Here is an 11298-nt window from a genome sequence, read left to right as displayed (position 1 = left end):
AAGCAGTGTGAGACAAGCAGTCCTAAGGCTTTTTCATTTTTTTCTGCTTAGATGCAGTTCTGACACAGAGCCAGCAGATGTCACTCTTCTGGTTGTGTCAAATGATTCGAAGCAGTGTGTCATTCTTGAAGCAGTTGTGTCAAAGTGGTTCATTGCTTCATGAAGCTTCGATTTCACCATCACTAGTCGAGCAGGATGAAATCAGTGAAATGAGAAGAGCCTCCTCTTTCAGGGATCTGCTTTTAGTGTCGGCGTTCTACGACGCCGTCTGCTTCGGACGAGCCAACTTGACTGCTCTTCGATGACGTCATGACGCAACTTACGTTAATTTATGATGCTGACGTGTAGGCAGAGAAGTTCCTGTTCAGCTTCCTTGTAGCATGTATTTAGCTGCTATCGCTTAGTTCCTCCTCATCTTATGCATTTGCCATTAACAGTTTCATATAAAAACGTCAAATGCAGTACGTCTCTATCGAGTTAAATAACAACGCAAGACAAACCGGAATAAAAGCAGAGGTAGGGGACCTCAAATTAAATCACTGATAAAGTAGCTTCAAGAAGACTCTAGTGCTAACTGTAGCAATTATAGCTAAACGATATTGACATTAGCTACAACGTGGCTACAGTAACGTGGATTTAGTCTGTGTAATTCACAACTGTCACCATTTTCTGAACGTCATTATGGCTTACTCTGTAAGCTGCAGAGCCCACAGCGAGCCCAGGAAATGTAAGCAATGCTGCACCCAAATACTGCGAATGTAACAAAGATAGGACTGGACAATGTGCTGCGTTCCTCACAGTGACAGCCATCAGACACCAAGTCAGTGTCACTATCAGATTTTTGTTTGCGGTTAAACCGAATCTACTGTCAAAGCCATATCAGCTCATGAAATCACAATCAGTCTTAATCATTTAAATCATATCAGCCGCTCTGATTCCCCCCAGTTGGGAGATATGCGAAAATCAGAATTTCCCCTCGTGGGATTAATAAGGGATAATAAACAACAGGCTCCATGGCTCTGCCACCTTTTTCTTAAACAAACTTTGCGTCTGTAATCAGATTAAACATTAACAGCACAGGTCTCGCTCATTCAAAGTATGACCATGAAAAGACACTGGCATCAGGGCAACGATCCAAGCATACTTAAAGGCTACCATGGACTACTTCAAAATATACAAACTGCAGCGTTTGGAGTAGCCCACGCAGGCCCCTGACCATACAGTCTACAGAAAGATACAAAGTATTGTGTGTGTGAGACAGACTAAAATACCTCAGAACTTGAAGTAATCTGCAGGAAGAGTAACTGAAAACTTATAAATCAAGAATAAAAAGACTTAGCTGGGTACAAAACCAGCTGTAGACTGATGTGTGGTAAAGGAACTTACTAGGATGGTCAAACTTTTCAACATGCCACAATTACTGCTGTGCTTATCATTTTTTTATGTTGATGAAAAATGACACCAATTAACAATTATAAAAATAATTAACAAAATTAACACTTCTAAGGTAAAACATGTGTGTACTCTTGAAATGTGAAAAAATAGTGGTTGTTTTGCCAAGGACTGTTTGTCAGAGCCAGTGTCTTGTTCATTCATCTTTTTGAGACCAGCCGTCCAAAATATTCCATTTTAATAAGTTTAAAATACAGAAGGCAGCAGAACCTCACTGTGGGGAAGATGGATCAAGAAAATGGTTGACATTTTGTTTAAAAATAGTTTTTTCAAAAGCAGTTTTAATTTGTTGCTAGTTTGTAATTTATAATCTATTTCTGAAATTCCAACAGACACAGATCCTGCCTACACTAGCATGTTTTGACTGTTCTGAAAACGAATTACTTTAGTACCAATGTGTACATACTTATGGTATTTAATGGTGGCAGTATTTGGTTGTCACTACCCCAGTGATAAATGCTCCCAGTCTGAATCCACCTTTTGTGGTGTTGTTAATTCAACTGATGTCCTTGTTTTTAAGCTGGCTCACAAGCCCTCTAACAACATGTGTCACATAGCTGTTGTAGGGATACAGCAACCTCATTTGATCCCCGGTAGATGGAGGATATATAATGTGACAGATAAATTAGCATCTGGTTTTCCACAGGTGTAGTCAAGAACTGCAGTCTTATGAAGAACAATGGGGAAGAGGAGGGTGCCAGATCTGTATAGAGCCCCTTTTCCCTTATACTCTGTTAAAGTGGACCCTGATACAGGGCTGGTGATCACAGCAGGAGGAGGGGGGCCCTCCAAGACAGGCATAAAGAATGCTGTGGTAAGTATGAAGATGAAGCCTTTTTAATTATTCACTTCTTTCTTTAATAGGATAGTACAGTGGCCCTGAAAGCTCTCCAACACACTGCCACATGCGCATACATCCAGCATATCTCACTAAAGTAAAGCTTCATCAGTTTGGTAGCACATTCAGTATATGGTTGATTTGTGTGTAATTCGCTGTGTTTTCTGGTCTGTCTCTTCTGTTTTGTGTCTGTCCTATTTTATCTGTGTGCGCTGTCAAATTCTTAACTCATAGCTATGTAGTGTATAATGTGATTACATAAGATACTGTCAAACGTTGAAGTCACTTAAAGTTAGGATACTTTTAAAATGTATGTTGTGAACATTTTTTATCATTTAAATCGTACAAAATTAAGTAAAAGTTGGAAAAACTTGAATTAAATCAGTGATACAGGTTTAGACACAATTTTATGCATTTTTTCTAAGTAGTTGGTAGGTGGGAGAACCTGCCATAATTCTTGTGGATGTAGTCTGTCTCAGTGTTCTGTCTCTTCATGTAATCCCAAACTGACTCGGTACTGTTCATGATCAGGCCTCTGTGGGCTTGTCATGCTGCTGAATGAATTTGATAGTAATATATGATGGATAAAAATCTAAATATGTGTCTAAAAGTTTTGCACAGTCCTTTATGTATTTTTGCAAAAGTACTATTTAAAGTTACATAGCCTGTTCAGTGTGAGTGAATGAATGGGTGTCTGGATTACAGGCATTTTGTGAGCACTGTGTGAGTAAACCAGTTTCAGCCGTAGCAGACTTACAACTGTGTGTTTCAGCATTTCCTGGATCTGCAGCTGGTTGGAGAACACCAGTACAGTGCCAGTCTCCTTCACTCTCATGATACTGACACACGTGCAACTATGAACATGGCTGTAGGTAATGGTGTGATTGCTGCAGGACAGGACGGAACCTGCTGTTTGATGAAGTTCAGACACTGCACACAGAAAGGAGGCAAAAATGCTCACAAAGATGGTAAGCCATAATACTACAATCTGAAATGTACCTGCTAAATATATTTTTGTATATGTATTGCATTTTTCAAAAAATGCAAGTGATTTAATTAGTTGTTTTAGCCATTAAACAGTTTTTGTGCCAGTACTAGCTGATTGTTCATAACATGTCATCTCAAGACACTTCAGATATATGCACTTTTTTTCAGAATCATTCTGTGATGCAGTGTTCCTAATATTGGTGCTGTACCCTGGTTAAAAGTGAGACTGTTCTGATGCAAAAGGAATGAAACCTAAAGATGACTAGGAAAAACTAAATATTTTTTTACAATATAAGTCCCTGACTGTAATATAATAGATTGCAATCTTCCACCCTTTATTGACTAACTTATGCTTTTCTTTTTCAGTGACATCAGACATTATTAATGTGTTAAATTACGACATGCAATAATAAAACTGTATTGAAGTGATGGCACATTGGAGTTTAGAAGGACACCAATTTGTAATTGTACAATCCTACAATTCGTACGGCATGTCTGTTGCACTGTCATCCATTAGGCATTTATAGTAGAAGCATTAGACAGAAGCCGATGGTGACTAAAAAGTCATAAGATTGCCTGCTTGGAGTCCACCAAACAGCAGTTACATGACTGAGAGTTCCAAGAAAAACATTCTCAGGTTTGATGAGACAAAAACGTAAGTCTTTGGACAGAACTGCAATATCTGGCAAACACCAGCCACTGCTCATCATCCATGCTTATGGTGAAGCATTTCAGGAGACTACCTCGTGAAGCTCATCCAGAGAATGCCAAGAGTGTGCAAAGCAATAATCAAAGCAAAGGGTGGCTATTTTGAAGAATCTAAAATATAAAACATATTTTGACTCATTTTGAATGTCTGAATTATTTCTGAAATCAGTGGTACACATACCACATCTACACCTCTGCCATTTCTATATTGGGAGATAGTCTTCTGCTGTCCCCACCCACCTCATCCCCACTCTCACCCAACCGCTCCAGGCAGATGGTTGCCTTCCTTAGTTCTTTTGGAGGTTTTTTTTTCCCCCCTCCCTATTCCAGGTTTTTTTTCATTCCTTCCCACCATCGCTCATAGGGAATCCAAAGACATCTTTGGACTGTTGGGTTTTCTCTTTCTGTTTATATTTCGTTTGTACCTTACTATACTAAGTGCTGTGAGATGACTTGTTGTGAATTTTCACTATATAAATAAAATGGAATTGAAGTGAATTTGTGATCTAATGAAAATGAGTGTCATCTTTGCAGCAGAGAACAGTGTACAGCAAGGTAGTGCCAGGCGACGAGCTGGGAAAGGAGGCAGAGTTGGACAGGATGGAGCTGCAGCATCCGGAGACATGTCAGATATGAAGGATGAGACAGCTCATATCTCAGTGACTAGTTTGGCTGAAGTGCAGTCAGACCTGAACCCTCAGGACCCCCTCCAGAAAGTGGTCAGGTTCAGTCCTGACCTGAAACTTCTGCTGACAGGAGGTACTGATGGACACATCCGAGTCTGGGAGGTAAACACTGTCTAGATGTTCACTTTAAAAGTATCTTCACACCAGCCATGTTGCATTATTGTCCTCGTAGTATTGCCAGGCTCTCTCTTGAATATGGATCTGGATTAACTAGATTAATTTGGGAGGCAAGTACGATGCTTTTCAACTTGGTGTGTGGGATGTTAACGTGATAGAGAGCCCTGTCATCATTTGTTAAACTAACCTTTATTACAGTAAAAGTGCTGAAAACAATAAGGTGATACATTCTTCACTCTGTCTATAATAAACAAGAAACTTTTTTCAGAATAAATTTATACTTGAAGTAATTTAAGATCCTAAAATTATATTATGATGTTAGATCTTTGTAGGTTTTCAGATAAACAATTTGCAACTTCATTCAACCTTTAAGTTTTAATGACGCATTACTTTTGCTGACGTAACTCAGCTACCTCCAGATTAGATGTGGATTAGCAGCTGGTTGACTGTCCAGAGGCACCTTTTTGAACATATTTCAGCTGTTAAATTACATACTTTTGGTCTTTATTTTGGGTCATGCAAACTTTTTCCACTTTCTTACTGTTGCCTGTATTTTCATTGCTTGATCATTTTTGGACTTACAAACAGAAATTCAAAGAGGGTAGCTGATTGTAAAAAGAAAAAAATGTTCTCAACAGTAGAAAAAATGTCTTTTACGTGCGTCTTCCTAAATTAATACCATTCTGCATAATAACTTAACTGTTCTGAGAATATGATCTTCCCCATCTTTTGGACAGGTTCAGCTATGACCTGCTATAATGAAATTGACTATATTGAAGATTCTCAAGTGATTTAGTTAACAAAATTAAGTAAAGAGGTATTTGTTTGGATTTGTTGGACTGTGCTGCAGCTACAGCTTTTGCTTCATTCCATATGTCAAGCATGAAATGGGTGAAAGAAATGTTATTACTAAAAGACGTGATGAGGAGAAATCGCAAAAATGTATCGATGACATATCGTTATACATTTTTAAAAATTCTGTTGTTTACCTAAATACACAGATTGATACAGTAAAGTGTTCTTTTACAGTTTCCTTCCCTGAAGAAGAAATTTGACTTCAAAGCACATGAAGAGGAGATTGAAGACTTGGATATGAGTCCAGGGAACAAGGTACACCATTGACACGACATTGTGTGGATGTTTAATGTCGATGACGGCTATGCCCGTTCACTACTAATGGTTAGTATTTTGTGTTGTGTTCTTATGCAGTACCTGGTGACAGTTGGCCGAGACTTTGCGTGCAGTGTATGGAGTGGCAACCAGCTGGCTATGGGTCTAAATTGGCTTGAAACCATGCCTCAAATAGCTAAGAAGACTTATCGATATATGGCTTGCAGGTAAGAAGAGCAAAACAAACGTAGTCTCTTATAGATTGTTTATCTATGAAAGCACATGGTTGCAATTCACCTCACTACATCCACATACATGATGTGGCAGAGAGTGTATGGTTGTATTTCCATTTATTTCAGGTTTGGTAGAGTAGAAGACCAAAAAGATGCCCTGAGGCTGTACACAGTGCAGATCCCCCATAGAAGAGACCGAAAACCACCTCCTTGCTACCTCACCAAGTGGGATGGCAAGAGCTTGCTGCCCATGCTGACATCTCCTTGTGGCACTGAGGTCATATCCACTCTCGCTGTTAGGTAACTAATTCATAAAATCTCAAGATAAAAGTTTACATTAGTGTTTTCTTAGTGGCTTTACGATGCAGGTGTTTCAGTTAGGGTTACATGAATGCGTAATGAGGCCCCATCACAGGAAACAAGTTATTACCACATACACACAGTTTTTTTTTAAGTTATTTTTTTGGCCTTCATTATATAGGACAGTGGAGAGAGAGGCAGGAAACATGGGTAGAAGACGGGGGGAATGACATGCAGTAAATGGCCATGGGCTGGATTGGAACACATTACCGCTGACTATAGGACTATAGCCCCAAGTTATGGGTAGGCCGCTCAGCTAGCCTAGCCATCTGGGCACTCTTAAAAAGCATTTTAATTGAAAAAAGGTAATGTGGCCAATCACTGACTGTAGGACCAATGGAAAATACCAGTGTTACTGTGTTTGCAGTGTAACTTTTGGTTTGATTTAAACAATAAACTTCAAGTTTTTGCCACTTATTTCAAAAAAAAAAAAAACTGCTACAAAAAACGTAGTGACTACATTCTAAAAAAATCTCTCAAGTTGAGCATTCACCTCCTCGACTTCCTTCTAATTCAAGCAAACTAAAAAAAACTACAAGTAGTAGCAGCAAAATAAATCAGCCAGCCATGGCTAACTAATTTGAATGATAAGATCAGCTCAAATGGTAGGAGCAATCGAGATGACTGATGCTGACAACCAATCAGAATAACAACTGACAACCTTTGATTACGTAACTCTATAACATAGAGCAGGGCTGTGAAACTCATTCTAGTTCAGGAGCCACATACAGCCCAATTTGATCTCCAGTGGGCCGGACCAGCAAAATCATAACATAATAGCCAATAAATAATGGCAATTCCAGATTTTCCCCTTTGTTTTAGTGCAAAAAAAATTTGATTCTGAAAAGGTTCACATCCAGTGAATTATCTTTTTGCGAAACATTTTGAACAAACTGAAATTTCTGAAGAAAAATAAGTGCAATTTCCACAATGTTATGCCTCAGTTTATCATTTATGCATTACAACTTCCAGATCACAAGGTATCTACAAAGGAACAAAACATAGTCGCAGGTATCTGGAACTCAACAATCTAATATTTTACTTTATGATCAAAACAACTTGTCAAGATCTAGAAATCATTTTAAATTCACATTCATTTCCACATCTGTGTAGTAATCCTGACCACATGAACTGACTCACCACACAAACTAAATGGCAACTATTGAGGGAAAGGTAAAGTTGCCCCCTGAATTGTAAATTTACAAAATTAAAAAAAAAACCAAAAAACATAAAAGTTGTGGCAGTGCAATGGATAAATTTGAAATAGCAGTGACTTTTATTGAAACATTGCAGTTATTGTTGCCCTTGTAATTTTTACACTTTGCAAAGTCATCCTGCAGGCTGGATTGGACCCTCTGGCGGCCAAGTTTTGGCTCACAGGCCGTATGTTTGACACCCCTGACATAGAGACTGCTGTCCAGGATCCAATGAAACACATCAGTGAGCCACTGGGTGATGGGCTCCTTCATTACTATTAATATGGACAGTTTATTTTGACTGGCTTCCACCACCCTCCTGCCCCAGATACCCAGAGCACCAAATGTGGATTAGTCTGCCACTGAAAATACTGTTACCGTTGGAGGAGAGACCAATGTACGTGGAGTTGAAAGCCACAGTTCTTGTCCTGTCATTGCTCCAGCACTGTTTTCCTCATCAATACTCTGGCTCTAAGTGATCTGGATCAGCAGTTGCTCTGTAGAAAGTGGAATCATCTTGTTGTCCAAACTCCTCATCATCATACCTACTGTCTACTGTCACTGTTGTTGATAGAACTAGTTTGCCAGTCTTTCAGCTGTGACCATCCAATGAGAGCTGAGTAAGGTGTAGAAAACTTTACTTTCATGTTTTATGTGTAGCTAAAAGTACTTTCCATGTACAAGTCGGTAAACAATACTCATACATCAAAGGTTAACCTTTTAAGAATGAAAATAATTCCTCTCCAATGTCTACTGCTAAAATGAAAAAATGAGCCTAACAAGCACCAGATGGGTCTGTAAAAGAGACTGATGTGAAGTGGACAGTTGGCAAGCTGACTGAGGGCAGAGCAGTGGAAGACAGTTTGTACTCTTGTGTGTTCTGGCCAGTATGGTAATGAAAGCCACGTAAACATTGTTCTCTAAAAGCACTTCTGTGCAGTGGATTTTGGAAACGTAGTTTTTAGGTTACTGTTTCATTTTTTCAGCATAAAAGTTTGTATTTTTTTTTCACAGTGACTCTGGAACATTTCTTGGACTTGGCACTGTGACAGGATCAGTATCAATCTACATAGCTTTCTCTCTACAGGTAGCCCACATGTCAAACTAACTTATACATACTTGGTTACATAAATCAACCAAGTAGCGTTGTTGTAAGCTGACAAATTGGTCTTGTTGTTTGTGTGTAGAAGCTGTATTACGTACAGGAGTCCCATGGCATCGTGGTGACAGATCTTGCCTTCCTGCCAGATTCTCTGAAAGACAAAAACATTAAGGGGAATAATGAAACAGCCATGTTGAGTGTGGCTGTGGACAGTCGTTGTCAAGTACATACGCTCGCCAACCGAAGTAAGTCCTACGTCATCACTCAGTGAACACATTAAGAACATCTTTCATCACCTCAGGCTCTCACTATCAGTTGTCCTTTGTTTCGTATTTCTTCCAGGATATTTCCCAATCTGGCTGGTGGTGTTCGTCTGTGGTCTCATGGTAGTGGGGGTCATCCTCCTTCTACAGTATCTCTTTCCAGGATTTATTTAATTTATGCACATGCACAAGTCAGGAATTATGGAGTCTGGACACATTTTTACATCTGTCAGGATCAGCAGTCCTCCAGACTGCCAGGACAAACTGTAGGACTGTTATTTGCTTTGATCTCTATCAGCTTTTCTTAATTGTTTTGTGTTCACTCTGATGTTTAAGGGCTTATTTTCATGAATGTTTAAAGGCTAAGGTCTTTTTACTGACAAATCTAAGGAGCAATGTAAAATTCTATGAACAAATAATTGTTAATTGAATAACTGCTTTGTGTTTCCCCTTTTTATTCACTCAACAGCAGCAGAAACCAGTTTACAGTCCTCTGTTTAGGGGCTGCTAGTGAAGATTTGTTGAAACATCTGTTTGTTTTTGGATGTCTGAATTCAAACCTACAGTAATTACTTTTACTTCACTGTGCCATTATTCAAGGCTCGAGAAAATTATTTAATAATACAAGAAAACAAATGTGGGAAAATGTGAGGTAAGATGCTTTAAGCATATAAGAAGCAGTGGCTCTGTGTAAACCTAATGAAAATGTCATTTTACTGGAGTGAAAACTGGATTTTCCATTTTTTGTAATTAAAGTGTTACCTTTAATTTATATATTCTGATTACGTTGTTCAGCCAATGTATGAAAATGTGATAGATTTTTTAAAATGACCCCCATATTATTGTAACTTAATGAAATGATAGAAGAAAATCAAAGTATTTAGAAATAAAAATACTGGAAAGGTACCTGAAAAAAACATGTTTAGTGTCTGTAAGTGGACTGTCAGATCTCTAAACTCTAGTATTTTAAAAGCCTACTGACCATTGGGGCAGTAGAATCAACACGGTGAACTTGAACAGTTCCATTTTTACACATCCACCAGTCATATTTGATTTGATGTATGTGTCCACCTGATAATATTATTATTCTGTAACTAAATACTCTTCACTTATATTATGAAACATTTAAATGGCGCTGCTACATTCATGAGATGTGTTCTGCAAATACAGACTGAAGTCATTTTCACATGGGGCTCGTGCAAATACAGATTATGGATTTTCAACGTCACTCAACATCACAAGTCACTTGACCAAACCATGCCTCGGCACAGTAGTTCCATACATTTGCTTCATGAGCTACATGCACGTTTTGGAGCCTCAGGTGTCAGAGGACCATCACTGCATACTAGTACTATGTGGTGTTCTGCTGGAAAACCTTGGATTTTGGCACCCATGTTCATGAGACTTTGACACCCAAATAAACGTTGTCCCAGATTAAGCATATTCCCTCATGCAAATGGCAATCCTAAATGTCACCGGCTTCTCCCAGCAGGAAAATGCACCCCACCACATCATAAAAACATCAAATAATCAGGAACATCTTGGGGCACATAATAATTGCCCCACTGCACAACCCAGAGTACCCAACAAGTCCACTGCCAACTTATTGTGGCGCTAACACAATATTAGGCAGGTGGTCATTATGTTATGCCTGATCGGTGCATGTTCATAATTAAATGGTAAATGATCTGTATGTACAGTGTTTAACAATTTATTAGACCACCACCTAGTTTAAGGTGTTTGCCACAGCTGCCCTGAATTAACGATATTGCTGATTACCAAAATACCTTATGTTTCTGCAATGGTTAATCTGCCAGTATGTGCAAGCTCTTTAATCAAAATGATATCTTTAATGCTAAAATAGGATCGTTGTTATCCATGAATTTTCAAATTTACATTTTTACAAAAACGCAGAAAAAAATACTAAAGCACATTATTTTTGATTGCAATGCCAAATTAATTCTCGGAGAACTCCAGTGTGCTGGCTCAATTTTTTTTTTTTTTTAGGAAAGCAGAGACTTAGTTGAAACAGTTCACTCAAGTATTTTAGACAGCAAAGGCAGGAGCAAAACTGATCTGTATTTTTTGACCTGAGTTGGGTTGAGTGTAGGTTTTTTTTATTGGAGTGACTCAAGCTTGCTTAAATGCAGTGGGGAACACACCCGTAGCAAGTGAGGAGTTGGTGTGTATTACTGCAGGATTAAGTGCTGGAGGTGGAGACCTGCTTGAGGTTGAATGATGCCATA

The 11298-nt window shown here is 38.7% G+C and overlaps 1 protein-coding gene across 1 annotated transcript; it reads left to right on the top strand.

Moving 5' to 3' along the window:
* The first annotated feature begins 352 nt into the window (after positions 1-352).
* Positions 353-9958, top strand: preb (prolactin regulatory element binding). The gene is made up of 10 exons (XM_023299636.3): positions 353-516; positions 2099-2266; positions 3063-3258; positions 4520-4773; positions 5818-5898; positions 5998-6125; positions 6258-6431; positions 8702-8774; positions 8875-9034; positions 9132-9958. The coding sequence occupies exons 2-10, from the start codon at positions 2132-2134 to the stop codon at positions 9224-9226; spliced, it is 1296 nt and encodes a 431-aa protein (XP_023155404.2). The 5' UTR covers positions 353-516; positions 2099-2131; the 3' UTR covers positions 9227-9958.
* Positions 9959-11298: the final 1340 nt, after the last annotated feature.

Source organism: Amphiprion ocellaris, chromosome 9 (assembly GCF_022539595.1).
Source record: "Amphiprion ocellaris isolate individual 3 ecotype Okinawa chromosome 9, ASM2253959v1, whole genome shotgun sequence".
NCBI classification, from domain to species: domain Eukaryota; kingdom Metazoa; phylum Chordata; class Actinopteri; family Pomacentridae; genus Amphiprion; species Amphiprion ocellaris.
The sequence above is the reverse complement of the archived record's forward strand: the minus strand, read 5'-3'. Positions and strand labels throughout refer to the sequence as shown.

What these genes read in the sequence shown, in the direction of transcription:
- preb (XM_023299636.3), top strand. Translation starts at nt 2,132, where the DNA reads ATGGGGAAGAGGAGGGTGCCAGATCTGTATAGAGCCCCTTTTCCCTTA. An exon ending in CAAAAATGCTCACAAAGATG is followed by an intron (nt 3,259 to 4,519) that starts GTAAGCCATAAT and finishes TCATCTTTGCAG; the next exon opens with CAGAGAACAGTGTACAGCAA. An exon ending in ATATCCACTCTCGCTGTTAG is followed by an intron (nt 6,432 to 8,701) that starts GTAACTAATTCA and finishes TTTTTTTCACAG; the next exon opens with TGACTCTGGAACATTTCTTG.